At 40.0% G+C, this 23,903-nt stretch overlaps 1 protein-coding gene across 1 annotated transcript in view; it reads right to left on the bottom strand.

The window, feature by feature from the left end:
• Positions 1-23,903, bottom strand: part of BAZ2A (bromodomain adjacent to zinc finger domain 2A) — a 3,667,728-nt gene that overhangs the window by 3,044,682 nt on the left and 599,143 nt on the right. Inside the window, exon 6 of the mRNA XM_044083634.1 lies at positions 21,240-22,619. Within this exon, the coding sequence (XP_043939569.1) occupies positions 21,240-22,619 (1,380 nt within the window). The remainder of the gene's footprint in view (positions 1-21,239; positions 22,620-23,903) is intronic.

The raw sequence follows: 23,903 nt of genomic DNA on the forward strand, positions 1-23,903 counted from the left end.
CCAGCGTAGCAGGAACAGGCAAACAAAAACTGAGGGTAATGCTACTCAATGCTAGAAGTCTAAATCTCAAAATGCACTCAATGGAGTCACTCCTTAAAATAGAGAACATCGATATCTGTGCAGTGACTGAGACCTGGTTCAAGGCTCGAGAGAGCACCCCTGCATTACCAGGCTATAATTCATATCACACTTTTTGGCCATCTAACCTGGACCAGAACACCAAAGGCGGAGGTGTGTCCATATTCATTAAGTATATCCACATCTCCAGGCTAGTTGCGTAGCATAATGGATCCAAGGTTATTCAAGTGCAACTAACTCTGGGCAAAACTGCAATCCAAATTGTAGCTTGCTAAGATCCCCTACCATGCCCCGGGATTCCCTCTCCTCTTTTCTTGATATACTGGAAAATATTAGGGTTCAACCAAACACACTAATAATGGACAATTTCAACTACCCCACCCTTAACTGGGAAAACTACTCATGTACCAACTCCTTCGTTTAACGCTTTCTGGAATTCATAAATTCCAATGCCCTGGATAAACTTATCCACACCTTCACCAGGGGCAACAATATCCTAGGCCTAGTCATTACCAACATGAGTGACCGGCATTCCACACCTGAAGTCAACCCCTTGTTTGGTCAGATCCGACCATAAGCTAATCACCCTATATATCTGCATCCCACCCCCACCCACCATTAGGGAAACCATGGTAAAAAATTTCTCCAAAGCCAACTTCATGCTTCTTAAGACAGAAGTGGCGAACTTCATGACACCCATGCAGATGGACAATACTGTTGCTACTGCTGAATCCTACACAAATGCAGTCTATAAGCCCTTACAAGAGTGCATGGATCGTGCTATCCCAAACAGAACCAAGATGCATTCCTCCAAAAAAAGAAGCCAATCTGGTGGTCCCCTGCCATAAAAAAACTCTACAATAGAAGGAAGAAACTGTTGCAAAAGAGAGTAAAATCCCATGAGTGGAGGAGCTCCCTGGTCAGCCTCAGTAAAAAGCTGAGATCCCTTATCCACCAAAGCTAGCTACGAAAACAAAATCACCACTAATTCTAAGGGCAACCACAAAGCATTCAGAAGCTATGTCAAGAATCTCAATGGCAACACACAGATCTGCTCTGAGTTACAGCACAATGGCATGAAAATTACAGAACTGATATTGGGCAGATAGGTTCAGTGGTAACTTTACCACCCACCCACCCCCTACAGGGCCCATACCTATACAGGAAGAATGGAGAGTCCCTGTAATCATATATATGCAGGTAAAAGCTGCACTCTCTAAAACCAAAAACATAGCATCCATGGGACCGGACAACATCCCAGGCTGCGTTTTTACATGAACTTCAGAACGAACTGGCTCCCACCTCAGCACCACAGTCAATCATAGTCTCACATCAGGCTTTGTGCCCACTGAATGATGCACAGCAACAGTTATCCCACTCCACAAAGAGGGAGCCACTACTGATCCCAGGAACTATTGCCCTATTAGCCTGATGAGCCTGGTCTACAAGGCCATGGAACGTATCATCGTGGAACTCATACACAAAGACATTGGTAATCTCCAAACTCTGGACCCCACCCAGTTCGGGTTTGTGAAAGGCAGATCGACTTCTTTGAGAGAGTCACCAAAGCCACAGATGAGGGTAAGGTGGTTCACACAGCCTATCTTGACCTCAGAAAGGCTTTTGACACCATCCCCCATTCTGGAATTATAACTAAACTCACTAAACTAGGTATAAATCCCTACATCACAATATGGGTTGCCAGCTGGCTCACTGACAGAACCCAGACTGTAAAAGTTGCAGACTCCAAATCTGACTTCAAACCAGTGACAAGTGGAGTACCACAGGGTTCAGTCCTGGGACCTCTTCTGTTTGGTATCTACTTCTCTGAAGTAAAGGCTAATACAGAAGGCCTCTGGCTAATGAAGTTCGCAGATGACTGCAAACTAGGAGCTATAGTCGAGTCCCCAGATGATGTGGACATTCTACAGAAGGGCCTCACTGAGACAGATGCCTGGTGTCAGAGGCATGGCCTCAAGCTCAATGCCAAAAAGTGCACGGTCATCCCCTTTGGTAAAAACTCTGTACCCATGAACTACCACATAACAGAAGTCTACTTAATGCCGAATGTATGATAAGAGACCTGGGGACCCAGGTGGACATTAGTCTCTCCTTTGATAATCACATCGCCACAGTAGTCAGGAAATCCTTCTATGTGGCACACCTCATCATAAAAGGGTTCTCATCCAGGAAAAGAGAGGTCATTGTTCCCCTCTACTTGGCACTCATTAGACCCATTATAGAGTACAATGCCCCTTCTGGAATGTACCTCACAAGACATCTGCAGCAGCTGGAAAGGCCACAGAAGTACCTCACAAAGAAGATTACTAGCCCCAAACAGATGCCCTACACTGACCATCTCAAAAAACTCCAGCTTTATTTTGTAGCATATCGCCTACTCCGAGGAGATCTCTGCCTAACATATAAAGCTATGTTAAACCCAGAGCTGTTGGACATGCTACACCTAAAGAAATCCCAATCCCTCCGAGCTACACACTCTAGGGACCTAAACCTTGTCACCACAATAAACAGGACATGCTGGAGGGATAGATTCCTGTCCAAGAGACTTCCTACACTTTGGAACAAGCTACCCATCTATCATCTATGTCAGGCAAAGTTCCTCATTAGCACTCTTCAAGAAAAATCTTGATGAGTGGATGGGAAATAGGAAATACACCCCAGGGATCACTTCTGTGGCTCTGCTAGATAGGGGCACAGGAAATTAACTTTCCTGGGTGGTGTAAGCCAGGGAACCTTGTTGGCTAGGCTTACTTAGGCCCTTGGGCCAATAGCCTAGTACCTACCTATGAACCACATCAGCCTTATACTTTTATCAAGGAATGCAAATGCTTCCATTGCTCTGCTCATAAAATCCCAGATTACTCTGTCAAATTCTTTCTCTCCATCAAGACCCACCAGCAACAGTGGTATTTCCTTACATTCTGCTTCCGTCTGAATCACTGTTCTGTTTATGTTGTCAAATGTTTGCTTCCCTGCACAAAACCACACTGATCCATAGCTATCAATTTTGGCATCACTTCTGCCATTCTTTTAGCCATTACAGATAAACACTTTATAATTACGATCTAGTAATGAAATGAGCCTGTATGAAACTGGATCTGATGGATCTTTACCCTCTTTAGGTAGTACAGCTACTACCATTTTCTTCCAGGATGTTAGTACTTGTCCTCCTCTTAAAATACTGTTAGATAAAACCTTCCAGATCTTCATCAGTTTTTCCTTCCAAACTTCTACAGGAATACCATCTAATCCTGGGACTTTCCTATAGATTATACATCACCATTTTTAACTCATCTTCTCCTATCCTGTTAGTAATTGAGCCTCATCTCCCTCTAGCCTTGGCATATTTAATTCTTCCATAAACATTTCCATTTGTACCTTTTCTTGACTTCCATATTTCTCTGCTTGATACAGACTTTCATAGAATTTCCGAAATAGTTCTAATATTTCTACAGGATAGGCTCCCTAAGCTTGGTGACAGCCCCTTTCTACTTTCTGTTGACTGAGTCACTGTCTAAAAAGTTTTTGTGCTCGAGAGTTATCAAAAAACAGTTTAACAGCAATCTTTCTAAACTCATGCATATTATCAAGGTAGTTCCTTATTTTCTGTTTCGCATTCTGAAGTTGATCCTCTTCTTCTGTAAGATTGTCCTATTTTGCAATACTTTAATATTTGTCAGTCCCTCTAAATAATTCTTACTTCTTAACCATATCTCCCCTTTATTTTAATACCACCCTAGTTTTAAATTCCATTTTACTTTTATCCCACTCCCTAGCTACATTTTCAGAAGTTTCTACCTTCTCTAACAACTTCTGAATAATTTCTACTACCCATTCCTTAAATTCCTCTCTTTTCGACAGATAGGTGGGAAAGTGCCAGTGTCTCATTTTTGTTTCATTACCCTGTGTTTTTATTTTAATTATTGGCACATGATCTCAAATAGTTATTGGGTGCATATAACGACTTCAAATTAAATGCACATGTTCCTGTGAAATGTAAATTCTATCTGGCCTACCTCAGTTTTTTGTATCTTGGAGAATAATATGCAAATTCACATATTCCATGCCAAATATTTTAATAAATTTCTTTAAAGATCTACCCTCCTTTGTTATATTTCCCTTTCTGGGCCCTCCAGACACATCTTCACTGTTGCAAATCAAAGTCCAGTCCCCACCTATAAGTAATATTCCTTGCTGAACACTGATTATTTCTACCAGAATTTTTTTAGCTGTATTATACCAGTTTTTGGTGGAATATAAATACATGCCACTGAAATCCTCCTCCTTTGCCAGTAGTCCATTAGTACTATAAATCTACCATTATTGTCTTTTTTTCCCTTTTCTATTGCTAATGGAGCTCCTCTTACAATTAATATAAGTTCTCCTCCTCTCTTCCTTTACCCCATGTACTCTGCTGAATAACCATCTTGAAAACTTTTCTTTATCAAATTCACAAGTTTAGTTCTTTTCAGCTGTGTCTCCTGTCACATAGCTATCTGCACTCTACATATTTTAATATAGTTCACTACTCTTTCTTTTTTAGATTTATCTGTGAGACCATTAAAGTTTAAAGACATTATAGAAAGAATTATATTCTTAAAGGATTACTATTCCCACATTTTATGTATAATAGCTTTTGTTAAGTGTCTAGTTCCAGATTTTGTGTTACAAGCATGCACTGTTTGGCTGGTTAATCTTTTATACAACTGTTTCTTGTCATCTCCATTTGAGCCTGTCACACCTTGCAGAACTTTTGTTTTATTGAAAACCCTCAAATAAACACACACAAACACAATACCCCCCTAAAACCCACTTAACTTAACACACAAAGCTATGTACATCTTCAAATACTGAAGTTTTACCTCTTAATAGGAACATAAGTTCCAAACTGACAGCCACACACAGAGACTTGACCTAAACAGAAAGAAAGCTTATCCATGCTAAGACGCATGGTAGAGCCTGTGATTCTATTATGTGCTGTCTGATTTTGTCACATCTTTATAGCTCCCCATCTGAGAAACATTTGAATGCTTTCAAAAACACTTTCTCCAAGCCATTTCTCTTTATCAGATTGCCTGCTAGAGACATGAGAACCAAATATAGGACTGTTTGTTAGAAAAAAGACCTTGTAATATTCAATATTCTTTTTCACTTACTTGCTTTCTGTCAAAACTTACTATATAAAGCTAACCCAGTCAAAACTTACTATATAAAGCTAACCCAGTCATTTCCCTATGTGAGAATGAGAAAAAGCACACAAATCTTTCTTTTGTCATGCTCTTTTAACCAGATCCCCCTTTTTTACATTGCAGTGCCTTTATTTCTTAAAACTAAACAAGGACAGAGAGAGGAGGAGGAGGAAAGAAACAAAAAGAATAAACAGAAGTGCCTATTTACATTAGTATCCCATTACACTTAAAAATAACTGAAAAATCTTTACTTTATAACATGCACAGAAAACCATGCACCACTTAAGTAATACTGTTGAGATTTTGTTTTACTTACAGTTAACTCTCTCCCTCCTCTTCTCCACATGAATATTTTTCCAAACATTAATGACATGAAGTAGGGGCATATGCTCTATAGAGTCCTGTACAAGTTTAATAAACTCCAAACAAGTTCAATATTCCCACATTTTTTTGTTCTGTCTTGTTTCACAAGTATAATTATTGTTTTATAATCTCACATTTGTCAATTTCTAGGTTACTGATTTTAGTCTCCAAACATTAATGACATGAGGTAGGGCATATGCTTTAGAGTCCTCTACCAGTCTAAGAAAGTCCAATATTTCCAGATTCTATTCTTCTATTCCTGTTTCTCTCCATCTCCCAAACCCTGTCTCTGTTTCATATCCAGTGCACTCTCGATTCTTCTAGTCAACTTCTGTGCTTTTTTCACTCTCTTAAACATTTTCTGATGAAACAGGGAAAGGTTTCATTGGCACAGTCTCTCTGTGGTCTTTATTACCAGAAGAACAAGAAGCAGAATCTCGTTCAGTTTCACAGCTCACTTTTTGATGTTCTGTTAATGTTGTCAAATGTTTGCCTCCCCTCCAAAAAAAACATTGATCCAAATCTATCAATTTTGGCATCACCTTTGCCATTCTTTTAGTCATTATAGACATAAACACTTTATAATCATGGTTTAGGATTGAAATGGGCCTGTATGAAGCTGGATCTGATGTGTCTTTACCCTTTTGAGATATTACAGCCATCGCCACTTTCTTCCAGGATGCTGGTACTTCTCTCCTCCTCTTAAACTGCTAAACAAATCCTTCCAGACCTTTATCAGTTTTTTTCCCTCCTAGCTTCCAAACTTCCACAGGCATACTATCTATTCTTGGGGACTTTCCTGTGGACTGGTTAGATGTCACCATTTTTATCTCATCTCCTCCTACCCTGCTAGAAATTAAGCCTCATCTTTCTCTAACCTTGGCATATTTAATTATTCCATACACATTTCCATTTGTACCTTTTCTTGATCTCCATATTTCTCTGCTTTATACACACTTTCACAGAATTTCCAACATATTTCTAGTACATCTACAGGATATCTTATCTTCCTTGTTATGGGCTCTCTATGCTTATCAACAACCCTTTCTGCTTTCTGTGCCTAAGTTGTGCTAAAAGTTTTTGTGCTCTGGCATTATTATCAAAAAGCTGCTTAACAGCAATCTTTCTAGTAGTTCTTTTTGTTTCTAATCTATAGTTCTCTACCAATCATTTTAAATTAAAATGTTCCTAAATATTAGAGTTAGACACTGCTGATCTCCATGCCTACCATCTAATTCAACAAAGTATTTCATTTAGCAAATTACAGATTATTGTTCTTGTATTTCTTACCAAGATGCGTAAATGGTCCCGCCCACTCCATTCAGGCTCACTCTGCTCCCCTACCCTACCCCATTCCCACCCGACCCCAGATTCCTTAGACTTTTACTCCTCCAGACCACTCCTACTATTATATCATCCAATAAGCCTCTCCATAACCACACCCACATCTCTCACACAATAACATTTTAAAGGCACCTTGCTCTAACCAATCTCTAAACATCTTATTTTACTTCTAAGCTATAACATATCCTATTTATTTTACCCTATACAATGTCCAACATCATACAGCTAATGATTTTCCTCTCTCAGTATTTCTCTCCTCATACTGACCCATGCCCACCTTCCTCCACTATATGAAATGCTCACTTCCTCCAAAAACTCTTACCCTAGTTATAACAACACAACCCAATGTAACAAGTTTCTCCAACATCTCATCAATATTCAACTGTAGTAATGCATCAACTCAAACTTATTCCCATCAACAACAAACTCAAACTAACTCCCAATACTTTATCCAAGTCCTTTATTAAATCCAGTTACTCTACACACACTAATTCTCCTGTTATTATCTCAAAGCGGTGATATTCACCGAAACCCTGGCCCTGCCCTCTCCCCATTACAAACCATTCCTCTTTAAACACAGCCACAAACATTCAAAACCTTATTATGATAATCAACATAAGGAGTATCTGTAATAAAATTACTGAATGTTATGCCTGGCTGTCTCAATGCACCTCTGATATAGTAGCTGTTACAGAATCATAGCTAAAGCCGTATATATTACACACTGAAATAGTTTCAAATGGTTACAATATCCTTCAAAAAAATGACTCACAAGGAAAGGTGGTGGTGTTGCTATAATGTACTGCAACTCTTTAACGATTACATCCCTTCCCAAACCTGTTCCAGCCTTCAGCAACATGGAATTTCTATTAGCATCATTACAAATAAATAATAATAAAAACTTCTGCATACCAGTAATATACATTCTCCCAGGTCAAAATATACCTACTCTTGAAAATTTTCTAGCATGGGCAACCCAAAATGTATCCAACAAAACTATCACTCTAGGAGATACTATCAACTAGCAGAAGCTATCTTCAGACTCCCCTGCTAATTGTATTAACTTATACAGGTTCACACAACTGGTCACATGCCCCACATGAATACTAAACAATCAACTAGAATCCACCCAAGATTGGATCCTAGTTTCAGATCCACAAAAATATTCTACCACGTGTGCCCTCCCCAACATTCTCAGCCACCATCTACCTGCCCTTACACAAAGAACCCATACTCAGGTGCCAAAAATCGTACTAATATACAGCACCCAGGAACCTAACTAATTTTAACCAAACAGCTTTCAACAATGTTCTAAACGCTCATAATTGGACCCACCAAAATCCCTACCACTAGAAGCAGTACACCATTTTAATAAGATCTTCCTTAACACCCTAAATACTTTAGCCCCACTTTGATACAAAACAACAAAACTCAATCACGCTCTTTGGCTTACCAAACCAACTAAATACATGCTTCAGTCAAGAGACCAAGCCAACAGACAATGGCATAAAAACAAAACTCAAGAAAATGAAATTAATTTCAAACAACTTTGTAATGAACCAAATAAATTCATCAAAAATTATAAAGAAACTACATCCCACAATTATCTAGCTCAAGAAATAAACTCCACCAATTCTGGAAAACAGTCTCTTCACTCCTTAATCCTGGTACAACACATAACCAAATCACCTTTTCCAGACAAAGGTCCACAACAAATAGCCCATATTTTCAACTCCCACTTCATAGACAGCATCGCTAAACTTGTCAAACCTCCACCCCAAACTAATGAAACTCCCAAGATAACCACCTCAAACTCCTACAGATTCCAGTACACACCCCTCACTCCACAATGATATAAATACCCCAACAATTCCAACTTTCTCCCTAAAAGCTGTCCCACATCCCTAGTACTCAAATTACTAAATAAAATAGGACCTTGCTCCTTATCTTCTGCCAACCTCCCTTCCAAACTTACCTGATCGGTATTCTAATTAACAGATATATCCCAGAATCTGTAATCCCTCAAATTTGGAAAAAATCCATTATAACCCCATTGCACAAAGGTGGAAACACACACAACTTAACTATCCTCCCATTTCCATTTTCTCTCCATTATCTAAAATATAATGTATGTTCCTCTGCGGTGGTGGTGCTACGGTAGCATTGTCGCCTCACAGTAAGACGCTGTCCAGTTCAATTCTCAGCTAGAACGTCTTCTGCGTGGAGACATGCGTAAATGGGCGTACCTTCGTTGAAGGTTGTGCATCAGGCCTGGCAAGCCGGTACGTAAAAAAATCAATTGCCAATCATTAGCGGACCGGAGTTCTGCTGTGGCGACCCCTAACCAGGAAAAGCCGAAAGACACAAACAAACAAACATCTAAAATATAATGTATGCAAACTCAATTACTAAAACACCTCTGTGATAATCTCCTTGCCCCTACCAAACATGTTTTTTGACCTGCACACAGTACAACAGCCGTTCTACTACTATTGCTTTCATCTAAACCACCTCCACAGGACTTTAATAGGACCGAAATTGAAGTAATTAAGTCAGCAAAATTACTAGGCATTACTACTGATGATCAACATATTTTAAAAAAATTAAAAACACACTTTAAACTAGGCAGACTCTACAGATAGCAGTTATACATGGATAAACGCACAAAAACAAAACTGGCCAATACCCTCCTACTCTAATCCCTTTCTCTATGGTTCCCCCATTTTTACTAACCTGTACACATTCCTAAGCAACAGACTACAATCATGCTATTATAAAATAGCAAAATTTGCCACTGGACTATCATACCAAACTCAACACCACCAAGAAATTAAGGAACTGAAATGGCTTCAATTCCCCCACTTCCTTCATTACACCCAACTAGCACTAGCTCATAAACTAACATACAACGCAGATAATTTCCCTTCTCTCCATTCTATCCTATGATTCTACACCCCCACCAGAAATCTTTTGTCCACTAACAAACAACTCCTAAATGTTTCCAAACCCAATAAACGAGCCGGACAAAGCCTGTACTCACACTCCATATCTAAACTATGGAAATCCCTACCCCCCCCCCCCCATTACACAACTGGATTCATTAAAAATTTTCAAACTCACTTTAAAAAAATCACTTCCTCAACAAACCAATATACCCGTTTACAAAACAAGAGACCACCTTAAGCTATGTCTAACACATCATAGTAGTATGACTGCTACCAATTTCAATAAAATCTTTTCCTGTGAATATGATTTCATTTTTGTTGGCATTTTCCCCCCTCATATTCCCATTATCAGGCCATTGTGTTGACATGCAAGAAAAATGTTTAATAAGAAGGTATCTACTGTCTTTCTCCATAATTGGAGTGCAAGTAAATATATTCTACCTATACTACTAATACTAACTAGATTATGTAAATTTTGCATTCTTTGTTTTACTAATCTTTACAAAATTGTATATGCTGTAGAACTGTATAAAACTTTATACTTGATGTATTTCTAATCTTTAAATAATTTGTGTAAAAAACTTTTGGACACTTGTAAATATAATATGGTCTTAAATATTTCTTGGATTTGTAAAAGGGAAGCTTTTCTCCCCAGGCCTCCACTGAAAATGGGTTTTTGATCCAGTGGACTTTTCCAGTCAAATTAAATAAATAAATAAATTCCTCTCTTTTCAACAGACAGATGGGAAAGCTCCAGAGTATCATTTGTATTTCATTATCTTGCATTTTTATTTTCATTAATGAAGTATAATCTGATATAGTTACTGGATGTGTATCAAAGCCTTCAATTAAATGGACATGTCCCTGTGAAATGTAAGTCCTGTCTAGCCTAGCCCAGTTTTTGTATGTAAATTCACTCCAAACTCTTACTACTAAATTCACATCTTCCATGCCAAATAGTTTTATAAATTTCTTCAAAAATCTATCCTCCCTTGTTATATTTCCCTTCCGAGCCCCCAAGACACATCTTCACTGCTTAAAATCAAATTACAGTCCCCACCTATAAGTAATATTCTCTGCTGAAAACTGATTTCTCCCAAAAATTTTCTTAAGCTCCATTACAGCAGTTTTAGGTGGCATACAAATACATGGCAGTGTAATCCTCCTCCCTTGCTAGTAGCCCCTTAATACTACAAATATAACATTATCATCTTTTTCATTCTCTTCTAATTTGGCTTTAGCCAAACTGGAGGCTAAGCTTTCTCAACCCAGTACTGGCACAGCCTGTCAGGAGCAGAAGGCAACCACAAATCCAGTCTCACATAGACCTATCGCATCAGCAAACCAAACACATAAACAAAAACATACTCGGAGGCCCTAAATAAAAATCTGCCTAAGCAGCAGAGACCTCCAAAGCAGACATCCAAGCAACCCCTACCATGAAACAATACCCACATAGCTCACAAAGGCAGTGTGCCACACAGTCACAGCCCTTAAGGCTAAACAACACACCTAATACACTTGTAATAGGTGACTCTATTGTCAGACACACTGACGTCCCACTCACCAGGCTGAACAAGGAGAAGGTCACTGTAAGCTGCCTGTCGGGTGCCAGGATCCGCCTCATAACACAAGCACTCAGGTCACTCCAAAGCAAGTACAAATATGACTCCGTCATTGTCCATGCTGTGTAAATTACCTGAGACGTACCTCCCTGGACTACATGAAAAAAGACAGAGGAGCTCTTTGACCATGTAGCCCAGGACGGTATGACCCTGACCTTGAGTAGCATCTTACCCTCACCAAGAATGATGCCACAGTATAAAGACAAAATTATCAATTTTAACAATTGGCTAAAGTATTGATGTCATTCAAAGGGGATCCAGTGTCTGTCAGCCTGGGATGACATGCTCGACAAGCCACATTGCTTCGCTAGGGACGGCTTGCACCTGTCACCCCTGGGTTTTCGAATACTGGCAAAGGCTCTTGCCTCCCCATAGTGTCTTTTTTAGGCAAGGCTCAAAAGACAAACCCACCTCCATAGACAACACAAAGAAAAAAAACTTAAGGGTAATGCTGCTCAACGCCAAAAGTCTAAACCTCAAGATGCATGCAGTCGAGACGCTCCTCAGTATGGAGAATATCAATATCTGTGCAGTAACAGAAACCTGGTTCAAGGCTCCCGAGAGCACCCCAGCACTAACAAGTTATACTTCATACCATGCTTTCCGGCCCCAAAACTCGGACCGAACCACAAAAGGAGGGGGAGTATCCATATTTATCAAAGATACCCACACCTCCAGGTTAGTGGCACTGCACGAAGTATCAGAGACCATCCATGTGCAACTAACAGTGGGCAAAACTGCCTTTCAGTTTGTAGCCTGCTACAGACCACCCTTCCAAACACAGGAACCTCACTCGGCTTTCCTGAGAACACTGGAGAATATGAAGGTCTCTCCAAACACCCTTATATTGGATGACTTCAACTACCCCAACACTGATTGGGAAAACTACTCAAGCCCAAACAACCTCGCCCAATGGTTCCTAGAATTTATAAACTCAAATGATATGGAACAACTTGGCCACCACTCCCACAAGAGGGGAAAACATATTGGATCTGGTCATCACCAACATGGGGTCTCTATGCTCCACACCAGAGGTATACCCCTCATTGGTAAGATCAGACCATAAACTAATCTCACTGGACATCCATATTCCGTCCCCACCTTTAGCCAAGGAAATCACGGTGAAAAACTTCTCAAAAGCAAACTTCACACTTCTCAAACCCGAGGTGGAATCCTTCAAAGCTCCCAGGCCAGTGGAAAATACGGCCCAAAATGCAGAATCCTTTACAAAAGCATTCTATGGACACCTACAGAAATGCATGGAGCATGCTATCCCAAAAAACACCAAGACTCACTCCTCCAAAGGCAGGAGACCTGTCTGGTGGACCCCGGCCATAAATAAGCTATACAACAGAAGGAGAAAGCTACTACATGATAGAGCAAAATCCCAAAGAGGGAAGGCGTCTCTGATCAGTACTAGCAAGAAACTACGATCCCTCATAAAATCATCTAAGGCCAGCTTCGAAAGAAAAATTGCACAAGACACTAAAGATAATCACAAGGCCTTCTTTAGTTATGTCAGAAACCTGGGAGGCAACTCCCAGATATGCTCTAAGTTAGTGCAAAATGACAAAAAATACAATGAACCCACAGACATTGCCAACATCCTGGCAGAAGGGTTCAGTGCAAACTCCCCCCTTCCCCCCCAAAAGAGCAAATGTCTATCACAACAGAATGTAGCCTTCCTGAGATCACAGATGCACAGGTGAGAGCTGCCCTCTCCAAAGCAAAAAACACAGCATCAATGGGACCAGATGGTGTCCCGGGCTGCGTCTTACATGAGCTCCAAGAAGAACTAAACCCTCATATAAAGTCACTGTTCAATCTCAGCCTTACTACAGGATATATACCCAAGGAATGGCGTACAGCAACAGTGGTCCCACTCCACAAAGGTGGTGCCACAACAGACCCCCAGAAACTATTGCCCTATAAGCCTGACTAGCCTGGTCTGAAAAGCTATGGAGCGTATCATCATGGAAATCATAAACAAAGACATTGGGAACCTCCAGACACTGGATCTTACACAATTCAGCTTTGTTAAGGGCAGATCTTGCCTCTTGAAACTGGTTGACTTCATTAAAACAGTTACCAAAGCCACAGATGAAGGGAAGGTAGTCCACACAGCCTACCTGGACCTCACAAAAGCCTTCAACACAATACCCCACTCGGGCATCATAAATAAGCTCACCAGCTTAAATAACCCCTATGTCACAAGATGGGCTGCAAACTGGCTCAGGGATAGAACCCACATGGTCAGAATAGCATGTGCCATGTCAGACTCTAAACCAGTTACAAGTGGCGTCCCACAAGGCTCAGTCCTGAGACCTCTCTTGTTCGGTATATATTTCTCAGAGGTACAGGCCAACACGGGTGGACTATGGCTGACCAAGTTCGCAGAGGACTGCAAACTGGGTGCCGTAATAGACTCTCTGGCTGACACAAGCATCCTCCAAAAGGGTCTCACAGAGACGGATAACTGGTGCCAGAGCCATGGCCTAAAGCTAAATGCCAAAAAGTGCATAGTCATCCCCTCTGGAAAAAAACAAAGTGCCCACAAATTACCAAATAGGTGGTAATCCATTAAGTACGGAAGAAGTAATTAGGGACTTGGGGACCCAAGTAGATAGCAATCTCTCCTTTGACAATCACGTTGCCAAAGTGGTTAGAAAGACCTTCTATATAGCCCATCTTATCATGAAAGGATTCACATCTAGATTAAGAGAGGTCATTGTGCCCCTCTACTCACCACTTATCAGGCCCATAATTGAATACAATGCCCCATTTGGGATGTACCTTACCCGACACCTGCAGCAACTGGAAAGACCCCACAAGTACCTCACCAAGAGGATCAAGGGGCTCAAACAGATGCCCTATGCAGCTTGGCTAAAGAAACTCAAGCTCTACTCAGTTGCGTACCGCCTACTCAGAGGCGATCTGTGTCTGACGTATAAAGCCATGTCCAACCCAGAATTAATGGACATGCTTCACCTCAGGAAATCCAAATCCCTTAGAGCTACACGCTCCAGGGAGTTAACCTCAGCACAGAAATAAATAGGACATGCTGGAGGGACAGATTCATATCCCAGAGGATCCCCTCACTCTGGAATAAAATCCCAATCCATGTTAGGCAGAGCCCCTCGCTGACCCTCTTCAAGAGAAATCTTGACGAGTGGATGGGAGATCATAAGTTTACCCCTGGGATCTCTTCTGTGTCCCTGCTTGACAGAGGTACAGTAAACTAACCTTAAAAGGGCTACCTTCTGTGACCTACTATACAGAGGCACAGTCAACTAATCTAAAAGAGTGGCGAAAGCCAAACACTCTCTGGCTAGGCTTATAAATGCCCTAGGGCAGATAGCCTAGTATCAACCTATGAACCTATGAACTATTAGATCTCCTCTTGCAATTAATCTAAGTACTCCTTTTTTCCTTAGTCCAGGTATGCCACTGAATAACCATCCTGAAAAACCTTTATCAAATTTACATGTTCAGTTCTTTTCAACTGTCTCTCTTGTAGCACAGCTTTTGCATTCTACAATTTTAATATAGTTCTCTACTCTTACTTTTTGTATATATCTGTGAGACCATTAACATTTAAAGATAATATAGAAAGCATTATGTTATAAAGTTACTCCCACCTTTTATTTCGAACAGCTTTTTTATTAACTATCTAGTTCCAGCTTTTGTATTACATGCACACATTAATGTTTGGTAGGTTGATATTTTATAAAGGTGTTTCTTGTTAGATCCATTTGAGCTTATGTCACATCTTGCAGAACTTCTGTTTTACTGAAAGCCCTCAAACAAAAAAACAAGTACACTCCCAAAACACTCCTAAAACCTGTTAACTTAACACTAACACATAAAACTATGTGCATTTTCAAATACTGAAGTTTTACCCTCCTAATAGTAACAATTGTCCCAAACTGACAGCTACACTGGGTTAACCTAAAAGGAATTTTATCCATGCTAAGACGCATGGTATTTCTGCTGAGTGCTGTCTGGTCTTGTCTTATGCTTATTGCTCTCCAAGAATGAGAAAACACTTGAATGCTTTCAGAAAACATCATCTCCTAGCCGCTTTCTCTTAAAACGTTTTACTTAGATAAAGCCAAGGACCTTAATTCAGTCATTCCCCTATGCAAAAAATGAGGAAAACACACATTTTCCTTGTATCATTCTCTTTTGACAAGACTTTTCTTCTTCTTTTTTATATACACTGAAGTACCTAGATTTCTTAAAAATGAACAAGGAGAAAGCAAAACAAGAAAAAAACAGGGGTACCTGTTTGCTTCAGTATCACAAATACACTTGAAAATAACTGAGAAAGTGTTACTTTATGGCATGCAGACTAAATCATGCACTACAAAATATTACTGTTAAGAACAAAATGTTGTTTTACTTAGAGTTAACTCCATCCCTCCTCTTCCCCTCTCCTAAGTGTTCCTCTAGACATTAATGACATGAAATAGGGCATATGATTTAGAGTCCCCTACAATTTTAACAAAAAAGTCCAATATTTCCAACTTTTCCTGTTGTGTCATGTTTCACAAATTTAATTAATGCTTTGTAATCCCATGTTTGTCAATTTCAGAGTTGTTGATTTTATTCCTGCTTATCTCCATCTCCCAAATTCAGCCTCTGTTTCATTTCCAATGTACTCTTGGCTCTTCTAGTTGACTCCTGTGCCTTTTTCTGTCTCTCATGCATTTTCCATTGAAAGATTGGAAAATATTTCACCGGCACAATCTCTTTGTGTTCTTTATTACTAGAACAACAAGAAGCAGAATCTCCACCTGTTTCACAGCTCACTTTTTGTTGGCCAAAATGTTGTATTTGCTCATTAGCATATTCTGCATCAAGAATGATTTTTGTCCCTCCAGGTAAGAGCATTCTGAAGATAGCTGGTTACAGAAGTTTGAATCTCATGCCTGCGTCTCAACATTCCCTTATTAGTGGAATAAATTTACTGCTCTTCTTCCTGAGTGAGCATTTTCCAAAAACACTTCACTGTCTCCCACTTTTAGCACTTTGTCCTTCTGCCACAATTTTGTCAGAATCAATGCCTTCTACTGGTAGGATTGCATCTTTACTATTAAAGGTCTAGGTCGCTTTCTCATAGCCAAGTTTGGAGCATACATACATTTCAATTAACAGCCCCTGCTGTGGAATACCAGTCCAGTTGCTTATTTCTGCTTTCATAAAATTAATACAGTCTGTTCCTTCCAGCTTCTCTGGTACAGCAGAAAATCTCAAGTTTTCCATGCAAGCTCTGTCCTTTAATTCAGTTATAATTTTTTGAAACATCTCTTCTTGAGCAGTCTCATATTCAGCCAGCCTTTTCTCCATTCGGACCTCTGATTTTTGCAGTTTTATCACCTCATCTTAATGTCTGTTTAAAGCTTCTTCTATTTTTTTCCAGCCTTTTGTTGTTTAAGTTGATATACTCCATCAGTGTTTCATTTATTTTAATTAGTTCTGAGTACATTTTACTTATTTTTTCCTCTAGGTTACTGGAAATCATGTGTTGCACCAAAGCTGGAGCTTGCACTGCTTTTTGCTGAACAGCTGCAGAATTCTTCACAGTCCGTGTCTTTTCCTCACCTTTTGTGACTGATTTTCTTTCAAGTTCACTGAATTTCTTTTTATTGGCATCCAGGCAGTGCACTTTCTAGCCAGTTACTGAAATTTATCCAAAAATATGAGTTCACTGGCTCTCTCTACTGAGTTTCTGTTTTCACATTGGGAGAGCTGAAATTAAGCTGTTACTCAGTGTGCAGACATTTTGGAAGTCCCAGAAGGAAAGTGTTGAGAAAGGAAACATCCAAGATTGGTCGCCAGGAACCCACTTTCCTAGGACCCAGAAACATCCAAGAAAAGTAACCTGTGCAGTCTCTGTAGAGGGAGAAACTAGCTTAATAGTGGCCTGATCCAAAAATTCCTGAAAGAGTGGAGGAAGTAGAGATAAGTGGTTTGCAGGAGGTTGAGGAATGTCTGCAAAAGGGGGAAGAGACTTCCACAGCATCCTGTAACCCTTTTTATAATGTAGAGAACCCACTGGTCCATGGTGATCTGTAGCCTAACTGGAAAGGACAAGGATATCCTATGACAAAGAAGAATCTTGCCAAGGGGAAGGAAGATAGTCAAAGGAAGCAAGTTTATCAAGAAAGAAGGGCTCCTGAATCCTATTCTGCTTTCTCAGGAAATCTACATTTAGAGGAGTGCCTTACTCTTTTGAGGTTGTCTTTGCTGCCTCTCAATAAGTGAAACCACTTTAGAAGGATAATTCCTCTGAAAATTTGGGGCAGAGGAAAGGAAAGAAGTTTATTTCAGGTCCTGCGTCATTTTATCCTTGTCCCACAAAACTATAAATAGGTTTGCAACAGCAGAACTAAACAAATTCTGAGTATGCAGAGGAGAATTCAAAAGTTTGGCTTTAACATCCTCAAGAGGAGACCGGAGTCTAAGCCAAGAATACCTATGAATCAGTGACCCAGACCCAGCAGGCTTGAAAGCAGCAGCAGCAGCCTCAGCTACACTGATAGAGTGCTTGGCTACTTGAGAAACAGGACTAAGCAAGGATAAAGCAGAGGACTTTTCAGAATTAGGCATAACATTTAAGACATCCCCAAGCTTAGACAGAAGAGATACCACACATTTAACGTCATGTGAGACTGATAGTTAATGGTCGTAAAGGCCAAAGTAGCTGAATTATATACTTTCTTGCTACATCTGTCCATGGCTCTGCTACCTTTAACAGGATACAAGACTTTAGGGAAATCGAGCAACTTAGTAGGCTTGTCTGCAGAAAGAGAAATAACAGAAGGATAAGAAGATACTTGTACAGGAATTTCTGATCATCAGAAACTTTATAAAACCTATCAGGTTTCTTAGGAGCACAAGTCTGATAATCAGGATACTGAGAAGCTGAAACAAAATAATCCAAAACAGCTTCCAGAACATGAAGAATAGCAGAATGCTTAGGAGTTTCCATCTGAAGTAAAGGATAATATAATATCTCTGCTGCACATCAGACATTTTAGAACTTTCTCATTGGAAGTCTTGCATCATTTTGACTATAGGTTCCCCAAAAGAAAGTTCTTCTAAGGGAGAGTCAAAAGAAACAGAATCCTCCTCATCTGAAACTACATCTAAATGAGAATAAATCTGAAAGGAATAGGAAAGAGATTCTTCATCAGAGTCCAGGTCTGCATCCTCAGAAGAATGTCTATGCCTCTTTAAATGAGTAGAGGAAAAGGGGGGCCCTAACAGCAAAACACCTGAAAACTTTGAGGGGGCTTCAGAGACATGTGAGCTTTAAAGAGTCCCTAAAAAGTCCTGCCATTTCTTTTGATACTTTAAATCATTTTATCATGTCCCAATAAAATGGGTAGTGCTGAACCAATTTATGTGTGGGTACATAGTTTACAGCTATACCCTTTGGTTTATCTTCATTAATTTTATATCCCAAAAATTTTTCATCTGTCTGAAAATATTCCACAACTCTGAGATGTCCTGTTTTGGTTTTATCAGTGCAAAATAGCAGCATCTGCAAACACAGCCAACTTTTCTTGACTGCCACACCGATTACATCCTTGAATTTCTGAGTCCCTTATTTTCTCTGCCAATAGCTCTAAATAATAAAGGGGATAAAGAACATCTCTGCCTATTTCCTCAGTACAGACACAAATTATCAGAGAGGAACCTTTTAAAGCAGAAGGCACTCAGAGGCTTTGGCAGATGACATGACAGCATGAAACCAGGCTTGCATCCCTTTTCTGGATGCAAACTCCATGAGAGACCTGAAATTTCTATAGATTGTCTTTGAGGTAAATGAAGCACAATGGCGTCTATGTCGTGTTCTGGACTGGTGCACAACAAACATGTAGAATGAAAATTCTTGTGGTAGATTTGCCAACCACACATCACACAGTTATTAGCTTTCAAAATGATTTCCTCTGATCAGTATCAGATTTTAGCCACGACAAAACAAACAGAAAAAAAATCAACACTACACATAAGAACAAAGAAATCCCCTAGAGGTACTTACCTGTTTGCTGGAAAATAATCGACTAACAGACTGTGTGCTGTGAATAACATATGTGTACGCAATGCATGGTAAGAAAGATATGAAGATAGCACCTGTTGGTGCACCCTTTATACCACAGCATACTGATGTTCTTGATGGAAGGGCATTGTTCAAAACCCTGGAGGAGGGTAAAGCTCTGAAAGTTAGGCCAGTCATGACTTACCTGCATACAGGATATCCCAAATGTGACGACTGGAGCAGTGAACATTACACTGAACAGCTGCAAATGTTTTATGTAGGAGATTAAAAGCAGAATGCTGAGTGTGATGCACTGAAAAAAAAGAATGAAACTGCAGGAGAAGAATGAATCTCGAACATTGCTCTTCTCCTTTAAACTTTGTTTTTGCAGGAGGCAAGCCCCCTGCACCACTCATTTGGGGAAAGAGGCAAGTCCCCCACATCCTCTGAACTTGTATACTAACTCTGAGATCAGCATACCTCTGAGAAAATGGAATATCCCAAGAAATAGCCACCTCGTATATGCAAGTCCGTTTTTTCGGACATTCTGTCTTCATGTTCAGGGACACGCTCTAGTGGGTCTCAATATTTTAAATGGTTAACCAGACTGAGATTAGGTTATAAGGTGGACAGTAACATGACAAAGATTAGGATGTGTAAAAATAGCAAAGGTGTCCTGTGGCAATGTTAAGGACACGAAAGCCTGTTTGCTGATAGAAGGGTTTTAGTAGTGGGGTACAGTCAGCACTGTGGGGGCACACAGAATATGATGAACAGTATAAGTTATGATGGATGAGCAATAAAGAACAGATATGAAAGACATCTATACGGTGGGCATAATAAAGTATGTGCAAGCTAAATGGGGGGCAATATAAATAAGAAGAATGAAGAAATCAGATATACCCTGAAAAATGGTCAATAAATTAGATTAGTATTATTTCAACAGAAATCAGTTTTGGTTTACATTTGAAATCAGCTTTGATACATTGTATAAAATACCCCTGGAAAGAGTTTACAATGCTGTTTAAGAAATACTAAGCACTACAGAATATAAGAAAAATGGTTGTTATGATGGTAAATCTCTGGAATTAAAAAAAGATAAGCAATAGGTGGATGACAACTGTTCAAGTGTAAATGAATATAAATATGATGTGGTGTGATTAACAACAGCAATAAAGACGGTCTTTTATTAAAAGTTGGCAAGAGACTTTTACTCATAAGTTAAGGTTAATACTTCAGCTATGTACTGTACACACCTGTGGTGTTGCATACTAGGTCTCCTTTGGAAAAAGGGGCACTACCTCACAGAGACCACCTAGACAAAAAATGCACTAAATAATGGTGCTCACACAGTGCCATAATGTATAAATGGCGACCGATAGTACAAAATCAGGTCTGTCGTCCACATGCCTTGACCATAATGTTACTCTGTTCAGTACATTTAACAAGCTAACACTAGACAATTAAAAACTGTGCGATACAGTGTTATATTCCCATTTAGCAATCAAAAAACACCAAAGAGATGCATGTACGCAAGAGCAAGTTTAAGCTATTATACAAAATAAATTAGTTTAAAAATTATTATGCATGAAATAATGATCAATTAAAATAAAGCAAACAAAATTACCCAAGATGGAAACAGAAGCAGCAGTAAAGAGGAAAGTAGACTTCTGTCCATCTTCAGGCACAGTGATGGACTTCTGGTCATCTTTAGTAAGAATGCTGGACTTCGGACTACTTTTACCCAAACTGATGGGACTGCTATCTTCATTTATACTGATGGAGTTCTTGCCATCACTGAGTACAGTGCTAGGGTTCTGATCAACATCATCCGTAGTGACAGAGTCCTGAAAATTTTCAATCACAGCACTTAACTGTTTGTTATCTTTAGCCAAACTTTTAAAACTCCCTTTCTTTTTAATCACAATACTGGAGTTATCCTGGTGTTTGATCAAAGTACTGGCATTTTGCTGGTCTTCTACAGTCATACTGCCTTTCTGGTTAAACTGTACCACAACCATGTCTACATTGCTGGGTTTCTGGTTGCCCTCAGAAAAGTCAGACTGCCTGCCACCTTCAGTCAAAACACCAGAGTGCTGACTACGTTCGGGTAGAATTCCAGAATGCCAATTTTCTTCAGCTGCCATGCATGAGTGCTGTTCATCTTCAGCCATAATGCTAGAATGTTGTCCATCTTCAGAGCGCCAGCTGCCTTTAGTCACAGTACCACATTGTGTGTTTTCTTTAGTGACAATATAAGAAAGGTGACTGTCTTCAGTCACCTGTCCAGAATGCTGTCCATCTTCAGCCACAAGGTTACAGTGCTGGTCATCTTCAGCAAAAATGCCAGAGTGGCACCTGTCTTCAGACACAAAACTACAGTGCTGGTCTTCAAACACAACACTACTGTGTCTGCTAATTTCAGTCACAATGTTAGAGTGCTGACTGCTTTCAGTCACAGTTTTAGAGTGTTGGTTATCCGCAGCATTGATGTTGGAGTGCTGGCTACCTTCAGCTATAACACTAGGCTTCTGGCTAATGCTGGAGTGCAGGCTGTCTTCAGCTGTAACATTAGACGTAGAGAAATCTTCAGTCTCAGTGCTGGAATTCCAGATGTCCTTGACCACACTACTAGAATTCCAGCTATCTTCAGCCACACTGGTGGAGATCCAGTAGTCTTCAGCTACAGTCCTAACGTTCTGACTGTCTTCATCCAGAATGCTTGAATTATGGACATCTTCAGCCACAGTGCTGGAATCCACGCTCTCTTCAGCCACAGTGCTGGAATACATATCATCTTCAGTCACTGTGCTGAAATTCCTGCTGTCTTCAGTGACAATGCTAGAATTACAGCTGTCTTCAGCAACAATGGTGAAAGGAGGGTAATCATCTACTGATGAATCTTCTGTACAGTCTGGGTTACAGAATTTTAAAGTCCCTTCCAGTTCTGCTCTCCCATCTTCACTATCTGACTCTTCCATGTCATAATTAATTTCATTTTCAGAGTCTGAAAAAAGACAGTAAAGAAAAAAAATATTAAAATTAATGATCAGCTAACGCAGGAAGGACTGTGTCTCTTGTAAAGATGGTACAAATGGTTTTGTGAAAGTAGGCAGAAAACATAAAAATGTGTATCAAAGCCTGACAACGCGCACACACACACACACACACACACACAAATGGAATGTGACACCATCTAAGAAATAACTAATGAGGTATGGAAACTTTAGGCTTGGTATATTTAGTTGGGGCAACTTACGGGCTTTTTTGTCTTGTTCTGTTCTGAGATGATGGTTTCAAGCTGGGAACATGGTACATGTTTCAGGATAATGTGTTATGTTCTGTTAAACAGTCCTTTAAAAATTGCTAATGCTCCATCCAAGCAAAAGAAATCAGCACACTAATTTTACAATCATAAACTTCATTCACGTACAAAAGCCATAATGTACACAATCTACATGAAGTGTCTACAGTGGAATGAGTATAACTCTGGAGTAACAAATAAATGATGGATAAAGAACATTTATGTGAGTACACTAGCCATATATTCAAATTGAAGGATCTCTGCTGCAGTAATAACACCTTGCACACTGGGCTTATCCATGAGTGGATATCTGTTCTTCCAGACTGACTTCAAGAGCTTCTGGACATCCCCAAAGAGCAGGGGAACATCTTCCCTTGCAGAGAGTATGGACCTGATGCACGGCTAAAAGTGGGAGCTGTTCATGCCATTTAAACTCTTTTCTGGCAGGGTTACCAGCAAGTGTGCCCAGGTTAGGAAAAGTACAGTTTTGTACCTACCATAAATGTAGATGTCCGATAGATATGCAACTGCAGTCCTGACATATGGGTTGTCCTGCCTCAGGCAGCCCTTCGGTTGGCCGGATTACAAAGTCTGGGTCCGGCGTCGGCTGATGTCGCCTCTTCCCCGACGTCAGAGCGGCTGGGATATAAAAGCATCAGCCGACGCCATCTTCTTCAGTGTTTCTTGCCCCAAATGCCAGGTGCCCTCCAAGGAAGGCTAAATTTAGAGAATGGATAAAAATTCCAGACATGCACAACAGTAACAAACAGATACACCATAACAGATATCCCCAGCTAATTAGAAAAAGGGGGAGTGGACCCAAAAAAAGAGAATTACAGAGGGGTAGGAGGGAGGGAAAACCTGACTGCAGTTGCATATCTATCGGACATCTACATTTATGGTAAGTACAAAACTGTACTATGTCCTTCAAGAATGCAACTGCAGTCCTGACATATGGGTTGAATACCATAGCCAAGCTGGGGGTGG

This window comes from Protopterus annectens, chromosome 9.part0 (genome assembly GCF_019279795.1).
Source record: "Protopterus annectens isolate FY-2018-M chromosome 9.part0, PAN1.0, whole genome shotgun sequence".
NCBI lineage: Eukaryota > Metazoa > Chordata > Ceratodontiformes > Protopteridae > Protopterus > Protopterus annectens.